The 24561-nt window shown below is 42.8% G+C and overlaps 1 protein-coding gene across 1 annotated transcript in view; it reads left to right on the top strand.

Annotated features, from left to right (window-relative positions):
- The first annotated feature begins 795 nt into the window (after positions 1-795).
- The window catches only part of SLC9A2 (solute carrier family 9 member A2), a 39563-nt gene continuing 15797 nt past the window's right edge, over positions 796-24561 (top strand). The window contains exons 1-4 of the mRNA XM_039509657.1: positions 796-1092; positions 11000-11463; positions 14193-14443; positions 23278-23495. Of these exons, the coding sequence (XP_039365591.1) occupies positions 825-1092; positions 11000-11463; positions 14193-14443; positions 23278-23495 (1201 nt within the window). The 5' untranslated portion in view covers positions 796-824. The remainder of the gene's footprint in view (positions 1093-10999; positions 11464-14192; positions 14444-23277; positions 23496-24561) is intronic.

The following is a 24561-nucleotide window of genomic DNA, read 5'->3' as shown; positions in this document are numbered from 1 at the left end:
TTTTTCATGCATAATACATGTATGTCACTGTCTTAAGATCTGTTACCTTGGGACCTTCCAGGGTTGGGATCAAATGGCAGATGTTCTACTAGGAGGCTAGAGGTCTCTCCTTTCTAGCATTATGGGGGCCAGGAGACATCCCCGGGAGGGGGGATGACTGAATACGTTCTGTCCTGGGCCTTGGGTCAGTATATTTTTTTGTAGGGGAGGGGTTCCACATTTCCCTGGCTGGTTTCTCATCGCTGGCAGATGAGGGAAGGTTGGGAGGTGCCGGTATAAATGGGAGGAAGCCTAGTGGGCAGAGTGCAGGTGAGGTGGTCCCAGGAGGAGGAATCAGTGGCAGGCTCCTGGGGCAGGTGGCCGAAGGGTGCCCTGGGCTGGCTCTCTGCCATGCGGCGCGCACAGCTCGGGCTGTCTGGCGGCTCCCCATTGTCCCCAGACCGAGCCTTTGGGCGCTTGCTTTCCTGCCCAGCAGGAGCCGGGGCTGGTATTTCCTGGGCCCGGCCGCGCCTCGCTCGCTGCCGCGCCGGGGGGAGGTGGGGGGAGCGGGCTGGCTCCCCGGGCGCCGGCGGCAGGTGCGCGGTGGCAGCCAGCGCCCTTGTGCCCGGGGCGGCTGCCGAGGGGCGTTGCCGGGGCGAGCGCGGGGCTGGCCCTGGGCAGAGGCAGGGCCCAGGTGAGCAGCAAGGGGCAGAGGGAGCGGGCGCCTGTGCGCAGCCCCGGGAGCCAGGCTTGGCACGGCCCCGGGAGCCGGGCAGCAGCGGGCGCCGGCCCGGCACGGGGGGATCATGCTGGGCGTAGCAGGGGGGACCCCGACAAGCCTCGCCATGGGCTGCCGCTGCCCCCGGCTCCTTGCCGGGCCCCTCGTCCTCCTCCTCCTCGCCGGGCTCCTGGAGCTCGGGGCGGCCTCTGCCTTCTCCGCAGCCGCGATGGGCACCGCCAGCGCCGAGCCCGGCAGCTCAGGGACTCTGCCGCCGCCGAGCGGGACCCCCTTAGAGGAGACCCGGCTCCACGTCTTCACCCTGGACTATCCGCACGTGCAGATCCCCTTCGAGATCACCCTCTGGATCCTGCTGGCTTCCCTGGCCAAGATCGGTGAGTGCCCCCGGCCCGGGGCGGGCACCGATGGGGAGGCTGAGCGACTGCCCCTGGGTCCAGCGGAGCTGTGGGAGCCAAAGGGAGCCCAGTCGGCGGGCGGGCGGGGGCAGTGCCCAGCGCACTTCACCGGCGGGGGAAAGCTGCCTGCAGGAGCATTACAAGTGTGGCAAAGGGAGAGCCTTGCAATGTACGCTTTGCTCTTAAAAACAGGGCAAATATATGGGTAGATAATGTGGCCCTCCCTGTCTATTTATACATTGAGGGCTAGTGAGAATGCGGATACATAAGGCTACTTCTACTGCTGTTCAGAAATCCCTGAAAAGCAGCGAAAGTCCCCAAGTTATGTCTTCATTTATATATGTACACTCCCTAATTGTTCACTGGGCAAACACCCACCTAGATTCTAGATTTTAACTTAATAGTGGCTTTCACTATGACCCTGCTTGGTTTTTTTTAAGACAAGCAGTGAATAACACTGATTTATAAAATAGACGCAAGTCACTGGGAATTACCTTTCAGTGTGATGAGTTCAGTGAAAACTCCTCAGATAAAAGATAAGGTGGGTGAGATAATACCTTTTATTGAACCAGCTTCTGTTGGTGAGAGAGACAAGCTTTGTAGCTCTTCTTCAGGTATGGGAAAGGGCTCAGAGTGTCACAGTTAAATACAAGGTGAAACAGATTGTTTAGCATATTTAAGGAACTTTTCCAAGTGAAATGTCCTTTTTACACCCCTTCATGGGGGGAATGGAAAAGGTCGGGGAAGGCAGCTTGTTGTGGGGTTGTTGCAGTTAACCATAAATCCAGCATCCCTTTCAGTCCTTGACTTGTAGTGTCTAGCAAAGTTATGAATTAAGCCCCATCCTTTGAAGGTGTTGTGAAGATTTTCTTTGAAAATGAAGACTGCTAGGTCAGGTACAGAGAGTGGTAGCTGACTTTTAGAGTTACTGACCATTAGAGTTATTGACCATTAGAGGGATTTTCTTCTATCGCGTAGTGATGCAATTTGAAGCCTTTGGCATGATTTGGCAGACAAAATTTTTTTGCTTCTTCACGAGAAACAGTATGAACGAGAACATTTGATTAAATTACCATTAGAAAATGTCCCTCATATTAGGCCTAAACAAAACATAAAGCTTAAAATAATTGGTTGCAAAATATTTAAAATGTAGACCTAAAATCTTATAGTTTCATTCATCCTTCTGTGTATACATGAAACATATTCCCTAGAGTCTCTAGATACATATTTACTAGAATAGTCCTGAATACTGTATTCCTTTTCATAAAATATTACAGTACATAATGGTAGGCAATTATATAATTTATCTTTAATAAATAATTTCATCTTAAGAAAATTTATGGCAAGGGACTGATGGAAAGCAAACAAAAATGTTAATCAGTGTGGATTAAGCCTCCCCTTAGTTTTTTTTTTTTTTTTTTACCACTCAGCTATGTCCTGTGAATAGTTCCTGAAAGATGAGAAACACTGAGTGATTAAAAGGTCATTCATTCTCTGATGTGGGAAAAGTTTGTATTGCATAGTTCCACAGTGTTGTGTTCTCTTTATTAGAGAAATATATTTTTGTTTTTGAATTAACTGTTTTATTTCTTGTTACAATAAAATATGAATTTAAACTAGTAACAGAATGATCTGGAAAACAAAGGATTTTAGGAACTGTGTAAAAATCAGTAAGACCATGTATAAATGATGAAATTCTTTTTAACTAAGTTTCTTTCTAAGCAGACCGTGAGAATCTTAGTCTGGAAGAACCTGCTTTGAGGAATAAATGGGAAAACATACCATTACCATGTTTGTTTGACTTCAAATGCCTTTTTCGGTATCACACATTTCACTGAAAACTATGAATACATTCATGTGGATAACTACTTCTTGAGCCAAATTAGCTCATTTTCTTGTAAAACTTTAGTCTTCTACATATACATTCTGCTTAGTAGCCATATAGCTCTGCTCCTGCAGACACTTAAGGCATGTGCTTAACTTTAAGCATAGTCTCCTTGACTTGAACAGAGCTACTGCAATTTACATCAGTTGAGGTTCTGTCTAGTGGGAGTACTTATGTGGTTAACCTCAAGCATGTAAATAAAGGTTTGCAGGTCTGGGGTCTATATATTTAATTTTGATATATAGAGCACCAATGTATTACAACTAATCGCCTGATATAAACATATGCCATTTGTTTTGTATCCATCTCTCCTCATTTAAAAGAGTACTGTAAAGTTGATTTAGGCCAAAATTTAGATTTTATAATAAAAAATCTTGCAGAAGCTAAGACCAATGGAAATATTACTGTGATTATTTTTATAATTCCAATGATGCCATTTTAAAAACATAAATATTCTGGTGGACTGTTTGCAATACAAATATTGCAGCACTTTGTTAATGCTTAAGGCTCCAGAAGATGAAAAAGACAAGTCTAATTTTATTTTCTAAGATGAATGCAATGCAAAAAGTAAACAAACTGCATTAACTGTGAGAAGTAAAGTAGATTTTAAAAACTCTTTCAGATGTAATAATCTAAAGCATTATCAGTAATACAGAACATTGCTTTATCAAAAAAATGCACTAAACAATAAGACCCTTTCAAAAATTACTCAAGCTCATAGGATATGATCAAATTTCATAACCTCTCATTGCATATGAACAGAACTTCATGAACCTGAAGGTCAAGTATATTTAAATGTGCTGTTATTATTAGAGCTGGTCAGAATATTTTTGACTAAGTGTAGTGTTGTCAAAATATGCAGTTTTGTTGTAGCCAAAATGCTAGCAGAGAACTTGTCAATCTCATCAGTGTTTTCATCTGGAGGGTTTCAGAGGGCCTGGGTGGCTTCTGATCACTGCAGATCAGAAAGAGTAAGAGAACACAGAATCTAAAACCTGAGTTTTCTGAGTGAAAAATGGGCATTTTGACACAATGCTGTTTCACAAAAGGTTTTGTTTTGTTCCATCGCAGAATGAAAACAATGGCCTTTTTCAAAATATTTTTTTTAAACTATTGATATTATCAAAATGTTTCAGTTTTTATGAGCAATTCCATGCATTTAAAAAATCAGATTTTATAAATCAAAAATGTTATTGAAATGGTTTTCAAGTTTTAATTTTAGAGAGTCTATTTCAATAAGGCTTTTGATACGTTTTCTGATAAATGTTTTGAAACATTCCTGAAGAAAATTCATGACAAATTAAAACAAACAAACAAACAAACAAACAACAGAAAAATGCGTACACTTTGAATTCTTGGCAATTAAAACAACTTCAACCTTTCAATTTTTTCATGAAATTAACTTTTTCATGTCCCACCAGCTTTACTTTGTATTAATAATAACTAGAGGTGGGCCTAAGGGGTAAAATTTCCAAAAGTGGGCCAGAGAAAGTGTGAGGATGACTCTGTGGCCTAGCGGTCAGTGCATTCACCTGGGAGAGCAGGTTCCAGTCCCTGCTCCAATGAATATTTAAATACTTTATACAAAGTGGGCCTATGAAGTCATTCTCACTCTCTGTGGCTCAAAGAATATTTAATTATTTATACCCAGTGGAACAGCTTCCAGAGGAGAAATTGAGAGAGCACCATCCCACATAGCTCTATAACTCAGTGATTAAGGCATTTCTGGGGGAGATCTGGCTTCAGATCTCTGCTTCAAATTAGACAGGGTGGGAATTTAAACAACTACATCTGCCTGAGTATTCTAACCACTAGGGGAACCTCCTTTTGGATGTCTTTTGTGTGGTATAGGTGTGCTCCAAGAATGCCTACTGGATTGGGCCCCCACAGGCAGGATAGACAGGGGAATGCTTAGTTTGAGAATCTACCAGAGTTTAGCTGCTGAGAAGATTTACAGTGGCAGGACTTCGATGGCTTTACACATTTGCACCAGCAGAAATGTAGGCATCTCCAGGGTTAATTAGCTGAGCAGAGGTTTTGAAGATCTAAAGCAGGGGTAGGCAACCTATGGCACATGTGCTGAACATGGGACACGAGCTGATTTTCAGTGGCACTCACACTGCCAGGGTCCTGGCCACCGGTCCAGAGGGCTCTGCATTTTAATTTAATTTTAAATGAAGCTTCTTAAACATTTAAAAAATGTATTTACTTTACATACAACAATAGTTTAGTTATATATATTATAGACTTATAGAAAGAGACCTTCTAAAATGTTAAAATGTATTACCGGCACGCGAAACCTTAAATTAGAGTGAATAAATGAAGACTCGGCACAGCATTTCTGAAAGGTTGCCAACCCCTGATCTAAAGTTTGGACTTGGGCATCTGAAGTGGCAGTTAGGCATCTCAGTCCTTTTTTGGATTTAGACTGTCACTTTTGGAAATGGCTCTTAGGCTCCTAAGTCACTTGGGCACTTTTGTAAATGTTACCCAAATCTCCTTTAACCAGTTTTCAATATTTTAAGTGGCAGTAATAGCACTATCACTAAGACTTGGAATTTTCATTAATTAAAGTCTTTCTTTTCAGTGTTGACATACTGAGGTGCAGTTTCTATTGTCTTCTGCTAGTTTCAGTAAACCTAGCCCAATGTCTTTGTATACACAGTACAGTATATTTCCACTTAGTGTGCCATCCTGTGAAAATACAGATGCACAATGAAAGGTAATTCATGAAAGCTAGGAGTTGCCGGCTCTCCACCCTGCTGCAATAAAGGCATAGTCGTGATTTTATATTACCTGTGCAGAATCCAGGTGTCAGAAAGAAAATTTTTGATTCAGTTGATCACGACAAGTATGCAGGGCTATAACTAGCAGGAAAAATTGAAATCTTTCTGGCAGAAGCAGCTCCAGAAACTTGTGAAACTTGACTGTAGGGGTCAGGTGAGATTTCACTCTCTTCATTGGAAAGTTTGTTCTTCTGTCATGGCAGAAACCGGTACGAAGCATGACAATTCAACATGGAACTGATTGGAAGGTGCAAAGCACCACCTATGGTCCCCAATGGCTCATTCTCATGTCCCTTAAAGCCCTCATCTGTTGTGACCAAGCAGCAAACTGGAGGTGTCCTACTGCAGGTTATACTGAGTGGGTTTGACAGCCTCTTCCACATTCACTCAGATTCTTATTCTTGAAATTAAAAAAATATATCTGAATTTACGTGAGCTAGACATATTTTGGAGGGCCAACTTGCTATATGGGTACCCTGTAACAGAAAAAAATAATTACGCTTGTGCCCTTTTAGTTTAAAAATATCTTTATGGTGTATAATAAAAAAGGCCTGTAAGGTTTTTGTTTGCAGTTTTTTTTCTGTTTGCTTTTTACATGAGAAATTCAGACATGGGGCTTGTCTAGATGCAGTTAGTGTTGTTTGAAATGGGAGTAGATCAAAGTGCATTAGGGAACTTATAGTGCATGGTACCAAGATCCATACAGATAGTTAGTTTGTAGTGTGCTAGCGTGACTTAGATTTACACCCCAGCTCACCACACGTTCACTATTCATTTACCCACACCCTTTGTCTACCCTGGAAGACTCTCTGAGGACCAGAAAACTAGTGAAATATGTCACAATATCAAAAGTTGGGAAACTGAGGCCTGGTGTGCACAAAGTTTTTGTACCAAATTAATTATTTTGTTTGTGAGTGTGAGTGGTACTGAAATAGTTAAATCAGTACCATCTGGAGTAGAGATGTGGTTATGTCTCTATAAAGGCATCTAAGGCCTGGTGTACAGAAGGAAATTAGGTTGGTATAACTGTGTTGCTCAGGGGTATGAAAATTCCATGCCTCGAGTGATGCAGTTAAATCAACCTAACATCTGGTGTAGACAGTGCTAGGTTGACGGGAGAATTCTCCTGTTGACCTAGCTGCCACCTCTTGGAGAGGGTGGATTCCCTACGCTGGTGGGAGAACCCCCCCGTTAGCATAGGTAGTGTCTTCACTGAAATCGTTAGATAAGTGTAGACAAGCCCTTATACTGGCTTAGCTTATTCCCCTTCCTGTATAGAAATATAGCACTTTATCCCAGTGTAACTATATCCACACTAGGGGGATTGTACTGGTTTAACTATACTAATATAGTGAAATTGGTACAATTTCTGTGTGTAGATAGCTCTGAAAAGACGGGAAGGAATTTAGAGTCAGGCTGTTTAAAAAATTGTGTGTATGTTAACAGCCATTAAACTTCAGTGACTGAAGAACACTTTCTTGATGTATTTGTTAAAGGTTCAACTTCTCCATCCCTTGCGTTAAGAATGAGAGGGGCTACCTAAAGATCCCTCCGTCCCCAACAGATCCTCCATTGAAGCCAAGTCTGATCAGATTTGACATTCTTGATATTTCGGAGGAAAAATGAAGCAGAAGAAACACACTTGCAAGGGGAAAATAAACTATTTTCTAAATAGAATGAGTCATAAGCACTGACTCCATGGGTGCTCTGGGGCTGGAGCACCCATAGGAAATAAATAGTGGGTGATCAGCACCCACCAGCAGCCCCACGGATCAGCTCCCTCCCCATCACTTCCCACCCACCATGATCAGCTGTTTGGCAGGGTGCAGGAGGCACTGGGGAGTGGGGGAGGAGTGGGGCAAAAAGAGGTGGGGCTGGGACAGAGCGGGGGCAGGAAGAGGCAGGGAAGGAGTGGAGGCTTGGGGGAAGGGGTGGAGTGGGTGTAGGGCCTGGGGTGGAGTGGGAGTGGGATTAGGTGGGGTGGGGGTGGGGACTTGGTGGGAGGGGTGAAGTGGGGGCAGGGCCTGGGACACAGCAGGGGTCGAGCACCCCCCTGGGAACTGAGGAAGTTGGCATCTATGGAATTAATTCACAAAATGTAACATGATGTGTCAGAGGCTCATTAAACCCTGATCTAAATTTAAAAATCTCTTCCTGTTTGCTGCAGCCCAGTGGTGTGCAATCAGTTAATCAGTTACAGGTTACAGGTAACCATGCCCCTCCACAAACAAGCGAGCCCCAGCATGGAGCACAGGTGGAAGGTGACCTCATCAGTGTTTTGGGGTATTTTCTGGGTGGAAATGTTTCTGGAGAGGAAGGGGGTTATGGATATGCTTTTGGGATAAAGAATGCAAGTGAGAACTTGCAAGTGAGACTCCCTCCAGTGTAACAAATCATGTCTGGAGATAGTGGATATATACTGCCCCGTGTTAATTGTGTGTTGTTGTGTACAGTGACCTTGACTGCTTGACTGCCAACATAAGAGCAAAGAGGACATGCTGAAAACTGTTCTTCAGCACTCTGCTACAGAGAGAAAAGAAAAGGAGTCTATAGAGTCACTGCTGCCATGCAAGCAGAGCACTACCATGCTACTCCCCACCCGCCCCCCCCTTGTGCCTTGTGCCCCAATGTCAGCTCAGCTCACCCAGCCCCCAGCATCTCCAGCACCCCACCACCACCAGCCTCCAACACCTGTCCACCCCCCCCAGCAACCAGCCCCCTCCACCACCTTACCCACTGCATTCAACCCCATCACCATGCTGAATATGATATGAGTGCAGAATTCATTAAACAGCATTAAATATGCAATCAGACATGACATATGCAAACTGTGTACCACACCCTTCACCTCTTGTCACCCTGTTAATGTTGTGTGGTGTGTCTGTGTGTGTCTGTCTGTCTGTCTGTTTTTTTTTTTTTTTCAAAAAAACAATTCTTGGCTTAAAAAAAACAGTCTTTAACCAAGAGGCACTGCAAATCATATTATTTATGGATATAATAGAATAACAAGCAGTGCAGTTCAATTCCCCATGGGCAGCAGCACACATTACTGTTGGCTTCAGCAGCCTCCTTCCCTCCTCCCTAATCCTTCTCTCCCTAAGCCCTGTGCTGGGCCTCTCTATTAGCTCTGCTCTCTGGCTGCATGCCTTCAGCCTCTCAGGACAACTGAACCGTGGTGGTCCACCACTCACTGAATGTTTCCTTCACAAATAGGGATGCTGCTTTCCCCAGTCTAGCTTCCCATACACAAACATCTCAGTGTCTGGGAAAAGTCCCCTGCTGCATCTCTGATGCCAGGTGGGGGGGAATAAGAATATCTCCACAGTTAGGGAACCCATTTGTGCAAGCCATCCACAATGTCCTGCACGCTCCGAGTCACGGTCTTTCTTAGCAGGATGCCAGCCACTGCTCGTCATCCCAGACTTCATGGCGATGATCCCCCCACACTCAGTGCTTGGACAAATCCTTATTGATATCATCGTCGGACTCTCACTGTCACTTTGGAGGCTGAAGAATAGCTCGACTGCCAAACGTTGTGTGTGGTGACACATCATCAGCAGAGTCTCAGCAGATCGGGCTCGGCTGCATTTTCGCGATCAATCACACAGAGTAACCTAGAGCCCATTGAAGAGAATAGCAGCTCTGCCATTGACTTCAGTGGCTTTCAGTTGGGACCTAAATCAATTTATATTACCATATCTTCTAAGTGTGGGGAGTCAGATGATGTTTACTACCACAGTCAAAGTTTACCATATTTATGAATGGTACCACCCATTTAAAACCATTACAATGCTTTTCAGTTAGCCAAGAATTGTAGATCTTGTGGGTGGGCTTTGTTTGCTCTTGATTTTCAACAAGCCCTATTTTCCATTCATGAATAATTACAAGGGTTAAATATAGCTAAGGGTGGTATGGAAAAGATTGGCATCTGCCGAACCTGAAATGTATCTTTGGTGAGTAGGAGGTACATTCATGTCAAATCCTAAAAGCAAAACTGAACTGTCTGGATGCCTCAGACGGGGTGGATTAACTCTCCTGTGGGCTTGGGGCTATTAGATTTTGTGGGGCCCCTGTGTACAAGCCTTTTTGTGGGAGAAAGTTTGATGCAGGAGGGGGCTGCGGCAGCGGATTGGGGTGCAGGAGGAGGTGCGGGGTCTGGGTGCAGAAGGTGATTCTGACCTGGGGCAGGGGATTGGGATGCAGGAGGGGGTGTGGGGTCTGGGAGGGAGTTTAGGTGCAGGAGGGGGATTCTAATCTGGAGCAGGAGGTTGGGGTGGAGGAGGGGGTGCAAGGTGTAGGCTCCGGCCGGGAGGCGCTTACCACAGGTGGCTCCCGGCCGGTGGCGCAGCAGGGCTCAAGCTGCCTGCCTGCCTGTCATACCCCATGCCATTCCCAGAAGTGGCTGGCTGCTAGCACATCTCTACGGCTCCTGCGGGGAGGGGGATAGCAGGTCTCCGTGTGTAGCCTGTGCCTGCAAACACCACACCTGAGGCTCCCATTGGCTGGTCCCGGGAGTGGCGTGGAGTCACGGCATACAGGCAGCCTGCCTGAGAGCCCCTTTTAGTGGCCTGGAGGTTGCTGCCTGTGATTTATTTTTGCGGGGCCTCCCTTGAGTTGGGGCCCTGGGCTGCAGCCCCTAAAGCCCCTACCTTAATCTGGCCCTGGCCTATAGGTTATGGAACCATTAGGTCACCACTGAAAATCTCTTCCAAGAATTTTTCTATGTATTTGTAAAGCAGACAGCACAGTGGGTGTTCAGCAGAATTGTGAAATAATGAGGCACTAAGGCCCAGATTTTAAGAATTGTGAATGCAAAATGTTAAGTGGCTTCTTGCCTAATTAGAGTGCACAATTACCACAACCGTGTACACAGCCATGGTAAACTTGTGCACAAATGTCAAGTCAGATCTCTTACCGCTCATTTACATGTGTATTTACTGCATGGTCTGGATTTGCCTGGTGAATGGGCAGGTTGAGAGATAACGATCAAATCTACATATCTGCCAAACAGGACCTGTATTCTATCCCCACCTCTTGCTGCACAATGAAATTATGTGTGTTTGTTTTCTGCTTCTCTGAACGTTTCTTTGAAGTGAAAATAAAGTTATCATGTGATTATTATTTCTTTAGTATAAAGAATAAAATAACATGATTTGCTTGTAGATTCTGGAGAAGTAACTATTTTACTTTCTTGTGTTTTGAACTCCCCTTGAAGGCTTTCATCTCTATTACAAGTTGCCCTCCATCGTGCCCGAGAGCTGCCTCCTTATTCTGGTTGGATTACTGCTGGGTGGAATTATTTTTGGAGCCGAGGAAAAATCCCCACCTGTAATGAAGAGCGATGTTTTTTTCTTGTATCTCCTTCCACCGATTGTACTCGATGCTGGGTATTTCATGCCAACTCGTCTGTTCTTTGAGAACTTTGGTACTATATTCTGGTATGCTGTAGTGGGCACGCTCTGGAATTCTATTGGCATTGGGCTTTCCCTCTTTGCAATTTGCCAGATTGAAATATTTGGCTTGACTGATATCACTTTGCTGCAGAGCCTGCTCTTTGGCAGCTTAATTTCAGCTGTGGATCCTGTGGCAGTGCTGGCTGTTTTTGAAAATATTCATGTCAATGAACAGCTTTACATCCTAGTGTTTGGAGAGTCTCTGTTGAATGATGCCATAACGGTGGTAAGTTACTATATAAACAATTATTGTTGCTGCTACTTGACTGCATGGTACCATGCATGTCTTTCTATCTAGTTCTCACTATCTACTGAGAGCCAAAGCCAGTTTATCAAATTCTTTCTTTACATTAGCCCTACATGCTAATATTTAATGGAGGCATATAAATATTTCATAGATTTTAATACACCTCTACCTCGATATAACGCTGTCCTCAGGAGCCAAAAAATCTTACCGCATTATAGGTGAAACTGTGTAATATCAAACTTGCTTTGATCCACCAGAGTGGGCAGCCCCGCCCCCCAGAGCACTGCTTTACTGCATTATATCCGAATTCGTATTATATCGGGTCGCGTTATATCGAGGTAGAGGTGTATCTGAAGTCTTCAGGTATTTATCACTGAATTCTGTCAGATTTTTAATAAAAATTTAGAGCTTTTCCCCAGATGCCTGTGGGGGAGAGGAGGAGAGAAGTGTTGAGCATGGATTCCCATGGATACACCCAGAAATAGTTGAAATCACATGGAGACTACAAGCCCAGTTTCCAATTAGTGCTAATTTGATGTGGGCACCTGCCCAGTTGGAGCTGCACTGAGATCATCAACTTATTTCCTATAGGACACCAAGCAGCCATGAGATGTCTAATGATTAACCAGCTGAGCTGAATTTCTTATGCTGACCTAGAGATGAAAGTCTGCAGAGCCCATTACCCTTTCCCTGAGCCATCCACCTCCCCATGTGTAAATCCGCCATCACTGTATCTCAAATATTACTGGCATTTATTCTTACCTGGCCTTATCTCTCCTGAAATCCTTACCCATGTATAAATCTCCTGTCATCAGTCCTGTAATGTCCTGTTTTATGATCAATGTAACTCCAGTTTTCCCCATGTCATAAGGACCAGACAGCTCCATGAATAGGAACCATCTCTCTCTTTTTTCTCCATCACTGGCTTCCTATTCATCTCCTAATTCAACAATGAATTGTCTTCCTCATTTTTAAACTTTTAAAGGATTTTCTCCAGTTTATCTCACTGACCTCATATCCCCCATCCACTCTATCTGATCCTTCAGTATTGGCCATTTTTCTTTCCCTTCCCATGATCCTCCGCAGTTGGAATATTGTTTTTCCACTTATACTTCCCAATCTACTTGATGTTATCTCCTTCCAAGCCACTGAATCATGTCCTCTCTTTAAAGCTTATCTTAAAGCCTGACTTTTCTTGTTAGTTTGTAGCTGAATCTCTCTATCATGTCTATGATGGTATTAGGGTTGGCCTAACACAGTACTGCAAAAACAGTGCAGGCAAATATTAATTCCAATTCCAAATGGCTGTTTGGTTCAGACATGTCTATTCCTGTCTTAACAATCATTCATGCAAAGGTGTTTCTGTTTGCATCAATATTTGGGGAATGGCTGTTCTTCGTATTTATATGGAGCCTTCTCATTGTGTAATTGTTTTCAACAAAAACAATCACTTTTCAGTTCAAACAGCATCTAACCTAAACACAAATGAGCACACTTTGCTAAAAAGCCCACTGTTTTTGAGGCCTTAAATACGTGTGCCATGATCAAAATGACACTGACTCCCACCTACCATTCTGTACATACACTGCAGTCGTGGTGCTGTAACCAGGCTGCAGATCTTTGTTACGGTCTTCATGTTTGTCTACCTGCTTCTAAAGAAATCATTTATCACAGAGACTTTGAGCCTCCTGGGGTCAGATACAGAGGACACAATTTATGGCTCTACCGAATGAGGCCAACTGGCCTCGTTCAGCAGATGAGCTGACCATGCTAACAACTTCACCTTGCAGCTCTTTTGAAGTCTCTTGTTGGTCTGTTTTAGATGTTGTTTGGGCTTCTATTTTTATCCAGAAATGTTCCAGAGTCAGCAGATCTGCAGTCAATGGGAGTTTATAATCAATTCAGTTCCGCTTCAGAGGCAGTGAGTGTTTAAAGATATCTGAGTGATTGTTAGAAAGCCCAGTAGCTTGGCATTGGACCTACTCATGGCTTCTGGTTATGATTTTGCACAGCTCTAATCAGTTGATTATATTTAAAATATAACCCAGGTGATCACCTTGCATGTTGTTCTAAATGGAACTTGGCAGGAGCAAGAGGCGTTGTAGCCATTCAGGGTTTGCATCTGTCACAGTTCGGCTGAGCAGATATGTTTTCAGACCTGTTGTCCCACAGTCTCAAATGTCTAATGGAATTACTTGATTTTACTGGTGATCAAACAAATGGTTCTTTTCTTTTCTTTTCTTTTCTTTTCTTTTCTTTTCTTTTCTTTTTGAGTCTGAAAAATCTTGCCTCGGGCAGGGAAAGTGTGAAGTTAGGAAGTCTGAAAATGATTGGTAGCATAGATGGGACACAGGAATTTGCATCAATCTGGAAAAATTGGTTTTATTCTTGGCGTGGCTGATGACCTGCTGAATGACTTTGATGGGGTCAGTTTGCCTTTCTGTACCTCAGTGTCTTCAAAATCAATCTGCAAATCAGGAATATTGATATTTATCCCCCTTTGTAAAGTACTTTGAGATCTGTGGATGAAATATAGTATATATATACATATTATAAGTATATACGTAGATTATTAATTATTTAGCATATTTTTTAAGTGAATTCAAGGTAAAGACAAAAATACAAAGTCTTCCATTAGAATGCAGGACTACAGTGACACTGAGAGGAATTGGGAAGGCTTCTGATAATGTGCTTTCTTTTCTCCATAGGTCCTGTACAATTTGTTCAAGACTTTCTGCCAGATGCGCACAATTGAGACCATTGATGTATTTGCTGGAATTGCTAAATTCGTTGTGGTGGGGATCGGTGGAGTGTTGATTGGAATCTTTTTGGGATTTGTGGCAGCATTTACAACCCGTTTCACCCATAAAATCCGAGTGATTGAGCCACTTTTTGTCTTCCTCTACAGTTACTTGTCATACATAACAGCTGAAATGTTTCACCTCTCAGGCATTATGGCGTAAGTACACAAAAAAGGTACTTTAGTAATAATAGCACCAAATGGCAATGCAAAGCCAGACATCAGTGATGGCTAGTTTCTGCAGCCTGTACCTCACAATGAGTAGTACTTAGTTTGAATAAGTACTGTTGAATGGAGACAATGCTGTTCCATTAATGTTAAATGAAAAAACTCCCATTTACTAAATTGGGAGTAAGATTAGGACCAATGGGATTAAGAATTTCAGAATCTTGCTCTAAAGAGATCTTATAATAACTGTTGATCTTTGCTTCTTGGGGCTAGATCAGTGGTGGGCAACCTGCGGCCCGTGGGCTGCATGCAGCCCATCGAGGGTTATCTGATTGTGGGCTGCGAGACATTCTGCTGACATTGACCGTCCATAGGCACGGCCCCCTGCAGCTCCCAGTGGCTGTGGTTTGCCATTCCCGGCAATTCTCATGCTTGTTCTCTCTCTCTCTCTCTCTGGCCCTGTGACTTTTCAAATTGTTTATTCACCATGGAACAGCTTCAGCAGGAGAGACTGAAGGGATCCCCTCCCCAGCTCAGAATATCCCATAACCCCACAGCTAGGGCATTCACCTCAGTGGTGACAGAGCCCAGTTCAATTTCCTTCTCCCCATCAGGCAGAGTGGGAATTTGCACCAGGGGTTTCACACTTCCTGGGTTTGTATCCTAACTGCCGCTATAAGTTATGCGAAAGATGGTCATCCTCCTTCTCCTTCCCCCTGTGCCCCCTGCTGTTTTGTATAAATTGTCTATAGGGGCCCAGTCTGGCATGCGAACTCTGAGTGTGATTATTGAATTTGGCCGCATAAGAATGCATTTCTTTCCCCAGTTCATGAATTGCTCTGTGACTTATGTGTCCACATACCTGGGATGGGGCTGCAATGCACATGCAGAAACATAGGCACCTAGGGAACTTTTACTGCAAAAATATTAGGTGCTGAGCTTGTTCAAATGCCTATAGCGCTTGGAGGCAGCTGAGCAGGGGCTTTGTGAATCCCAGCGGGCCTGTTTCTTGAATTTAGGCACCTATAGTGGTAGTCAGGCTCCTAAGTCATTTTGTGAATCTAACCCTTTGTGTGTGTGTGTGTGTGTGTGTAATTACAAACAAAAATAATAGTTTCTCTGTTATTTCTGACAGATAAAAGTATTATAGTGCTCCCCCATAGCGCTTCAATAGGAAGAACTAAGTCACCCTTCCTGTACTGCATAAAATGACCTGTAATGACCTAAGTTTTAGAAAAGACCATCATGACATCAAATAAATTAAAACAGTTTATTGTGATTCAAGCAATACTGTGTAAAGAACAATCTTCTTTCACTTAAGTATTGCATTGTTCTAGTGACAAACATGAGGCAGTCAGGTTTTAGAAGCGATAATATTTTATGAAACTTAAAGGTTACTACTTAGTATCTCTAATATTTGGTGAAATTTTTGTTGTTTTTAGAACCTTTTCTAGTATCTGGTTGAAGATAGGATTGTTGATTTATCACTGATGTGGTCATTCAAGTTTTTCCAGGGCTAAGAAGCAATTAAATGGGAAAAACAACCCTAATTATTTAAGTACTATAAACATAGAAATATTCTCCCCACCCCCAAAAAGAAGAAGAGAAAGAAGTGGAAGGCATGCTAATGAACGTAAGGGTGCATGTGTTTCTTTCTCAGATATGAACCGAAATAAAGTAACATACAAATCCAGTTTGACCTAGTTCTGAAATGACCCATCTCTTCCACTGGTTGCTATTGATAGCATTTGTGTGGTTTCCAGTTTCCTCCTGTTCTTAGTCAAATGTCATTGGCAGCATATGATCATGTACTTAAAGGGCTCCCATATCAAAAAGGGGAGTGAAGCATTATATCAAAAAGTCATAATAGTTTGCATGAAAATGCTGAACCGGACACTGTGAGCCTAACATAAAACTAATAACACTGCATGTCTCCTAATGTGTAAATGGAATAAGCACATGGGTGCAGAATACTACTGAAAGTATACAGCTGTATGGATAAATATTCATTACTATGACAGCCTTAGTGTCAACATATGATTGGCCCCTGCGTGGGTATGAAAGATGGAGGAAGTGGTAGGTAGTATTATTCCTATTTGATATTCCAACATGACCACAATATATCTATCATCAAATGTATCTTGAATGTGTTTTTACTCTAAACTTGTTTCATGTTTATAATACTTTATACATATTAATTATTATTAAATATTTTACTCTTTCCAATAACATGCCATATCCATAATACTGTGCTTGGTCATTTCTGGAATAGATTAATAACGATCATTTATAGCCTGACCTGTGAGCCCATGTGGGGAGTAAGCTCCCTTCCCCCTTTATTCTTCTGTGGTGTTTACTTGGGCCTTCCAGTTGTGGATAGGATAAGTAGACACTGTACATCTATTCTTCCTCTCCCCACCTTGAGCATATGGGCAGAGGGCCCCTCGGGGCAGTGCAGCTATGCATCACCCCATACACTGGGCAGAGGGCAAAAGCATGTTCTACCTCTTAGTTTAATAAAGCACAAAAAGCACATGGTGTATGGCATTGAAATACAAATTTTAATAGCAGGTCCAGGTTTTCCTCTGGCATCTATTTAGTCATTTGGAACAGCAAAGATTAGAAGGCCGTGGGTTCAGTCCCACAGCAGCAGGACTTGGGCTCACAGTGAGTGCTGACACTGCAGTGCAGTACTTGGAGAAGACAGCACTGCCAGACGTCTCATCATTTGTATAAGACTTTAAACCCTGGCCACTTTTGCCTAGTGGCTTCCAGACAGAAGTTATGAAATATCAAAACAGTCCTATAATGTATTATTTAGAAAATCAGAATATTCTCTATTTTGAAAATGAGGTTGAAAGTGGTGTTTACTCTATCATCCAGGTAAAAGTCTTGGATCCTTATACTTTGGGAAAAAGGTTGTTGACATGTCTGAAGCATATGTGATAGCTGCAGGTGCCAGAGATGAGTGAACAGTGAATCATTGTACCAATGCAGATGGAAGGCTGTGTACATTTAATTTAAAACATGCTGTTTCAAAGATTGATTTCAGATTATTTTCAAATAAATTCTTCCCCCAACCCCTCAGCTCTAGGTTTTCATGTATCACAGCCACTTAGCCCTGAACTTCTAAAATCCAGTTTCCATTTACCCGAATGAAAGAAACGGTGAAACTGACATATTAAAGTTGTGGCACTGGTAAATTACTGGAAAGGAAAAGGCATCATTATCAAATAAATAATATCTATTGATCCTGTCTCCTCACCTGTGTGCAGCTGGGAAATTGATTGAAGCCAGAGGAGAAGAGGAAAAAAAGGAGTTAATGCCTTTCCCTTTTAGCCAAAATATCCTATGCAACAACTTATCATGGGGACAAGTGATTCTTGAAACAGCCATTTATAACTCCTGGCCAGATGACTCATCAAAAATAGTAGGTTGTAATGGATTAATCATCTCCCAGATAGTCCCTATTAGAGTGTTCTCTTCTGAAGGCAAGGAAATGTATTAGGATGTAATTAGAGTTGGGCCTGAATCAAAACCATGAATTAGAAACAGTAGCAGCGGAGCTGAACTTTTCAGTCTAGTCCCACCTCAAATTATAATACTACATTTTCTGTTTATAATTTTTATAAGGGCTGTGAAACAGCAGAACTATTAATACGTGTTTCTTTTTTTGCAACAATGAATGAACAACCTAAAAGAAACATGCACTGAAACTACAGTTAAGTTTAGTAGGTCAAAGAAACTTGAGGACTGAATCCAGAACTCTAGTTTATTCCAGCCACAACAGAAACTGCACTGTTTGTGCAAATGGACTTACATTAGTCGAAGGGAGACAAAATACAATTTGATGGTAATCAGTCCTTTATTCTTTTCCTGATTTTAACATAGCAGAGTCAACAGTCTGAGAGCAAAGAATGCAGGAGCGACATGTAAATTGGATGTGAACAGGAAGTACAAAACAAAATGAAGAGAACACCTAGGCTTTCCCACTCGCAGATTATGTTGACAATATTAACCTGCATTGGAAAGAAACTATTAAAATAATATTTGTATTTTGCACCTTTTAGAAGTTTGGTAGCTATCTTGTAATTTCATTTTTCCAAATGAAGAAACTCACATAGGATTTTTTGTTCAAATAGAAGTAACTAATCTAAAGAGCTATCAAATGCAAGATTGACTAATTGTAGCATAGTCATCATTTGAAGATTAATGAAGATTTATTTCACTTCAATAAGTGAAAGTAATATTGTATTGAAAAAATATATATAAAAAATTAGGATGCTGTCCCTTTAAATTTTAGTGGTTAAATATATGAGATGCATTAAGTTACAGAGGGACAAATTAATCTGGTGACAGATTATTTTAAGACATCCGTGCACAGAGTCTCCATTAGCTCAGGATCCAAAAACAAACTGCTCCCAAAACTGGCTGGCTCACCCTGGAGCTGCAGGGCTTTCCTACATGTCTGTAATCACGATAAGAATTAAAGTTAAGAGGGGAATCAATAGAATCTAACATTTAATTTCATTTTCTATTAGTTTGTACACTGTGACGGTCAGGCTTCCCAATAAATCAGAAAGTCAGGAAGGTGAAATGTTATATTGGTTAGACACCTTGCTTCACACAGCCTTCTGGGAGTGGTTTCGGGCTAACCTTAATGAGTCCTGGCAAAAGACAACGGCTACATTATCATGGACAATACGTTCAGGCCAAACCAAAGGTGTTGAGGGGGGGAAGAATGAGATCTTCACCCATTCTTCTCTGACAGGTCCTGGCCTGTCATGACAAGCTCCTTTTCCCAAAGAGCCCACAGGTGCAGGGACCCAGAGACTACATCCTAGATTCAGTTTTACTCAACATCTGCATAAAAACACTGGGGATACAATAAGGAGATATTGGACGCAATCCTCACCAATGTCAAACTCATGCTCAGCACAGATGAGGGCCAGGGGATGCAAAGGTATCTCTAAACTAACTTTATTCCTCCTCCATCCTCAGCTTGTCCGGGGACAGAGCCAGCCCTCAAAGAGGAGCCAAATTGCTGCTCCAGATTGCACGGACTGGTCTCTGTTTCATTAGCAATACGTGAGGTTGCAGGAAGACAGCCCTGTAGGAAAGAGATTGTTATTAAGCATGCTGGGGCCAGTATTTCACAATGAGGATCTCCTGTGTGAGTGGTAATGGCCTAGCCCTAGCCCCACCCTACTTGCATTTTTGGGCATCCATTTCTACACTAAACTCATTCCCTCCTGAAACCTGTCCCTCTTTTTCCAGTTCCACTCATCATACTGCACTCTCCTGGGAACCATTCCGCTAGTCAGGGATCAGCAGAGCACACTATGCTCCAGCCCTGCCCCTCCAGTCTCCATCGTGCCTGTCATGGGGAGAGGGAAGAGTTGGATTCCCCCTTACGGGGGTAAGATTCATCAGCCACTTATGGCTCTGGCTGTGGCAAGGGAGCCTAGAGGCATAAAGGACTTAATATATTCAGCTATTAGTCTTTCTCATCCAGAGTAAACAACACTGTCTCCCAGTATCTGAAGGAAATTGGAATCTGGACAAAAGATCAAGCTAAATCAGGAAATGATGGAAGCAGTTTTAGTAGGAGAGGGTACCATTTTGAGAAAGTGTCACCAACTACAACCTCAACTTCCCCCATTGTCATCTTCCCACAGCTGCTCAAGGTAGTGCATTATTCTGAAGTCATTTGGGACTCACTGCTGATTTTGGATGCACAAATAGCATCTATCACCAGAAATGCCTTCTTCCCTCTTTGGTTTTCAAGGACATTTAGTTTGCTCTTTACACTAGAAGATGGAAAATCTTCCACTAGAAGACAGTCCTAGTCCTGGTTATCCCACAGTGCCACTTCCAGACTGGATGACTGCAGTATACTATGCCTGAGCTAGAAAGTACAGGCTATTCAGAAAGTGAAACTGATCTATCTTCCAGCAGCCCCAAGCCCAGAGAAATAAAGGGAGGACATGCTGTCTCATTGTGTTCTGTACCTTGCATTGGCTCTCCTTTCAATTTTGGATGTGTATAAAGATGCAGATTCAGTGGGTTTGGCCTGACCTCTCGCTATGAGTGCCACTCCTTCAGTGCCCCAGTGGGGCGATTATGACTGACAGGGGTGATAAGGCTGTCTCAAAGATGGGACTCTGTGACTAGGGGCTGAACATTCTCAGTTGAGGGCCCTCTCCCCTGAAAGTCTCTCCAACAGACAGACAAGAGGCATCATCCTATTGGAGAACAGAAAACAATGTCCCAAATACTAGAAGGATGAAGAGTATAGCCAGAATTTTCTGTGACTCTGAGTGTTGTAACCAGGGGTGGCTCCAGACCCCAGCACGCCAAGCGCGTGCTTGGGGTGGCACGCCGCGGGGGGCGCTCTGCCAGTCCCCGGGAGGGCGGCAGGCAGGGCTCCGGTGGACCTCCTGCAGGCGTGCCTGCGGAGGGTCCACTGGTCCCGTAGCTTCGGTGGTGCCCGGCAGAGCGACCCCTGCGGCATGTCGCCCTGCTTGGGGTGGTGAAATGTCTAGAGCCGCCCCTGGTTGTAACACATGTTAAACGTATAAGGAAGTGGATTATGGTCGCATGCTGGGATGTGCAGCTTTAGTGCAGGCTATTTTTCAGGGGCCACATGCAGAAAGCCAAAATGGATTCACGTCTTTCCATCTCCATCTGCAAACCACTGGGCTTCATGTGCTTTGACCAAAAACTCTTATGCAGGTTTATATGAAGCCAGTTTTTAACTGGGAAATCAGCAAAGAGCTGTATGGTGGCAGCATATCCCTTTAACCACAAACACATAAGATCAAGGGGGACAGTTGTTTGATAGTCTCAGCTAGGGATCATGCTCTCAACACACACACCTGAGGTAAATACTTGGTCACTTAGCTTCCTATACTTATGCCCATCTATTTGGATGTCACTTTGCCTGCTCATATATTGGTTGCAATATTCCATTATGACATAAATGCTGAGTGACTAAAAGTTTATTTGAGCAGCTTGCAGAATACTGAAGGGACAGTACCATCTGAAAACTGGAAGACACCAGGGGTACATGTACACAGCAAACAGTGCCCTACATCAGCAAGTCTCAGAGCCTGGATAAACTTACTTGGGCTAGTGGGGCTTGTGCTGCAGCACTGAAAATAATAGTGTAGATGTTTCGGCTTGGGCTGCAGCCCTGGCTCTGAGACTCTCCTCCCTCACCAGGTTTCAAAGCCCAGGCTCCAGCCTGAGTCCAGACATGTACACTGCTGTTTGAAGTCCCACAGCATGAGCCCTGCAAGCCCAAGTCAATTGATCCAGTCTCTGAGACTCTCTGTTGATTTGCTGTGTAGACATACCCTAAATCACAAGCATTATTAGCTGGCAAAACTATACTAGTTTTAGTATAGTAAGCTCCATGGAAAACATATTAGCAGCACTCATGTTGTCAAATTAAACCACAGAAAGTATGAGAGTACTGCCCTCAAAATCTCAATGTGATGTTCATCTGATGGCACCTGGGGAAAAGCTAAGCCCTAAAGGAGTGATCCCCACAAAGCACAAGAAAAAAATTGGACATTTGACCTGTGGTACGATAAGCCAGAACAGAACATATGAAAAACAGAATGAAAGAAATAGGGTATTTTCTACAGTGGGATTTCAGTCACAGATGTACCTGCACCAGTGCAAAAAAACTACTATTGACATGGTTTTCAGTGGTGCAGTATGATTAGTACAAGTGTAGATTACTGTGGTTTTGAGGCTGGAATTAAACCACATTGGTTCCAATCATCCTGTACCAATAAAACATAGCCATGCATTATTAGGGATCTGCCCTGGGGCAGCTATGCTGACAACTAAAGTCCTTCTGTAGACAAGGGGTAAGATTTTCAAAACTACCTAAGTGACTTAGGCACCTAAGTCCCATTTTCAAAAGTGACTTTCAGCCAGACTTTTAAAGGTATTTAGTTGCCTAAAGATGCAGATAGGTACCAAGTGGGATTTTAAAAAGCTTCTAGGAGCCTAACTCCCATTGAAATCAGAAATCAAAGTGTCACTCCTTCAAAGTCAAAATCCCATTGACTTTCAGTGAAATTTAGGTTTCTGAGTACCTAAGTTACTTTTGAAAATGGAACTTAGGCACCTAAATCACTGAGACTTTTTTGAGCCTTTTACCCAAGGCCCCTGTCATCTCTTTCCTACTCAGAGTCAGTCCATGAACAGAAATAGATCATTATACTGAGTTATGACCATCATGGAAAAGGACATAGAAATACTTGTTATCAGAGGACATAGAGGAATAAGGGAGAAATAGAATGTTGTTCTTTAATAGCGAGAAACTGCTACGTCCTTGGCCCTTGCTGTCTATGTCTGTCTTAGTAAGCCTTGCTTCCTCCTTCATATGTTGGATGATTGTACCGAACATCCCCATGTCACTCACTCATGCTGGCAACATACGTATGCTGAAGGACAGGTGTGATGTCTTGCATTGTGTTTCTTTGAAGGGGTTGTTTTGGAAGCTCAGCATTAGAGTCTTGAGTGACCTTGCAGAGGGCCTTTCATTTGGGCTGTGTGGATCAACCTGTGAGAAAAGGTTCTCCACACTAATACTTCTTTAGAAAACACACCTCTGGAGAAAAAAACCCCTGTATAAATACATTCTACATATATAATTGAAAATAGGTAGTTGGTAGAATTCATTATGCTTTTTATTTAAGAGACAACCAATATCAAAGGGAGCCCTTCCTAGCTGAACATTGCAGTAGTATTCTCTTTAGATGAATGGGTTTAAAAAATAAACTAAACGCTAACTTTTAACTTTGCAGGATAACAGCTTGTGCCATGACCATGAATAAGTATGTGGAGGAGAATGTTTCCCAGAAGTCCTACACAACCATAAAGTATTTCATGAAGATGCTGAGCAGTGTCAGTGAGACCCTGATCTTTATTTTCATGGGAGTGTCCACGGTTGGAAAAAACCATGAATGGAATTGGGCCTTTGTTAGCTTCACCCTCCTCTTCTGTTTGATCTGGCGTGCACTGGGTAAGAAAGTCTTGACATCCAACTTCATTCTTAAGCATTCTTTACAAGTGAAACGTGCATCTTTTGTGCCACAGAACCTGTGAAAAAGTAACCGCTAATCTGTATAGGATAGGGGAAAGCTGAATATCTGCTTGTGCTGGATATGGGAGACTAACAACTTCTTCCCTCACTATTGGCAGGTGACTTCAGGTCAGAGCTCTAGGGATAGATAAAGCTGAGTTTCAGTAGGTCACAAAGTGGTCTCCTTACATTTAAGTGTCCTTTATTTCAAAGAAGTTAGTTTGCTTTCCAAAGATTACTTTCAGCTCAGTCTTGTGCTCATAAAATGCGTGGGAGTCCATACATTCCCATAACCATATTGAAACTAAAGCGTCATCATTGTCACAAGCATTTTATTTGAAAGTGGTTTAAAAATAAACAAAAAATGAAAGAAAATTTCCCAAAATTATTGGCAGCATCGCAAAAAGGAAACAAATAAGAGTTAGTTAATGTTTTGTATGTTTATCCAAGTCAATCCTGGTCAGAAATACCAACAGCATTACAGTGCGGGATACCATAGTTAAATTTCTGTTTACTGTGTTATATGGTTCTTAAACCAGACAAGAAGAAATTGTCTTCTATATGTTGAAAAGAAACAAACCCTTTAAAGAGTCTTTTTGGCTTCTCCTGTTCTGGGCCGCAGTCCTGCAAAGATTTATGCACATGCTTAACTTTAGTCACTTGAATAACCCATTGGCTTCATCACTCATGCAGGTAAAGTTAAGCATGTGACTATTTCCAGGATTTGAGCCTTTGTGTGTTGGAGACAACAGGTAACATTTTTGAAAATGTCTAAGTCCCATTTTTACAGTTATTTAGGCACTTAAGGCCAGGTTTACAAAGATATTTAGGCACCTAAAGATTCAGATCAGTGTCTAGTGGGATTTTCAAAAGTGTTTTAGTAATTTAGGACTAGATTCACAAAGTTAGGTGCCTAGCTGCCTCTTTAGGCACCTAAATCTCAGAATCAGGCCCCACTGGGATTCACAAGCCCCACCCCCCTCAGCTGCCACCAAACCCTATAGGT

Source organism: Mauremys reevesii, linkage group 1, assembly GCF_016161935.1.
Source record: "Mauremys reevesii isolate NIE-2019 linkage group 1, ASM1616193v1, whole genome shotgun sequence".
Classification (NCBI taxonomy): Eukaryota; Metazoa; Chordata; order Testudines; family Geoemydidae; genus Mauremys; species Mauremys reevesii.
The sequence above is the reverse complement of the archived record's forward strand: the minus strand, read 5'-3'. Positions and strand labels throughout refer to the sequence as shown.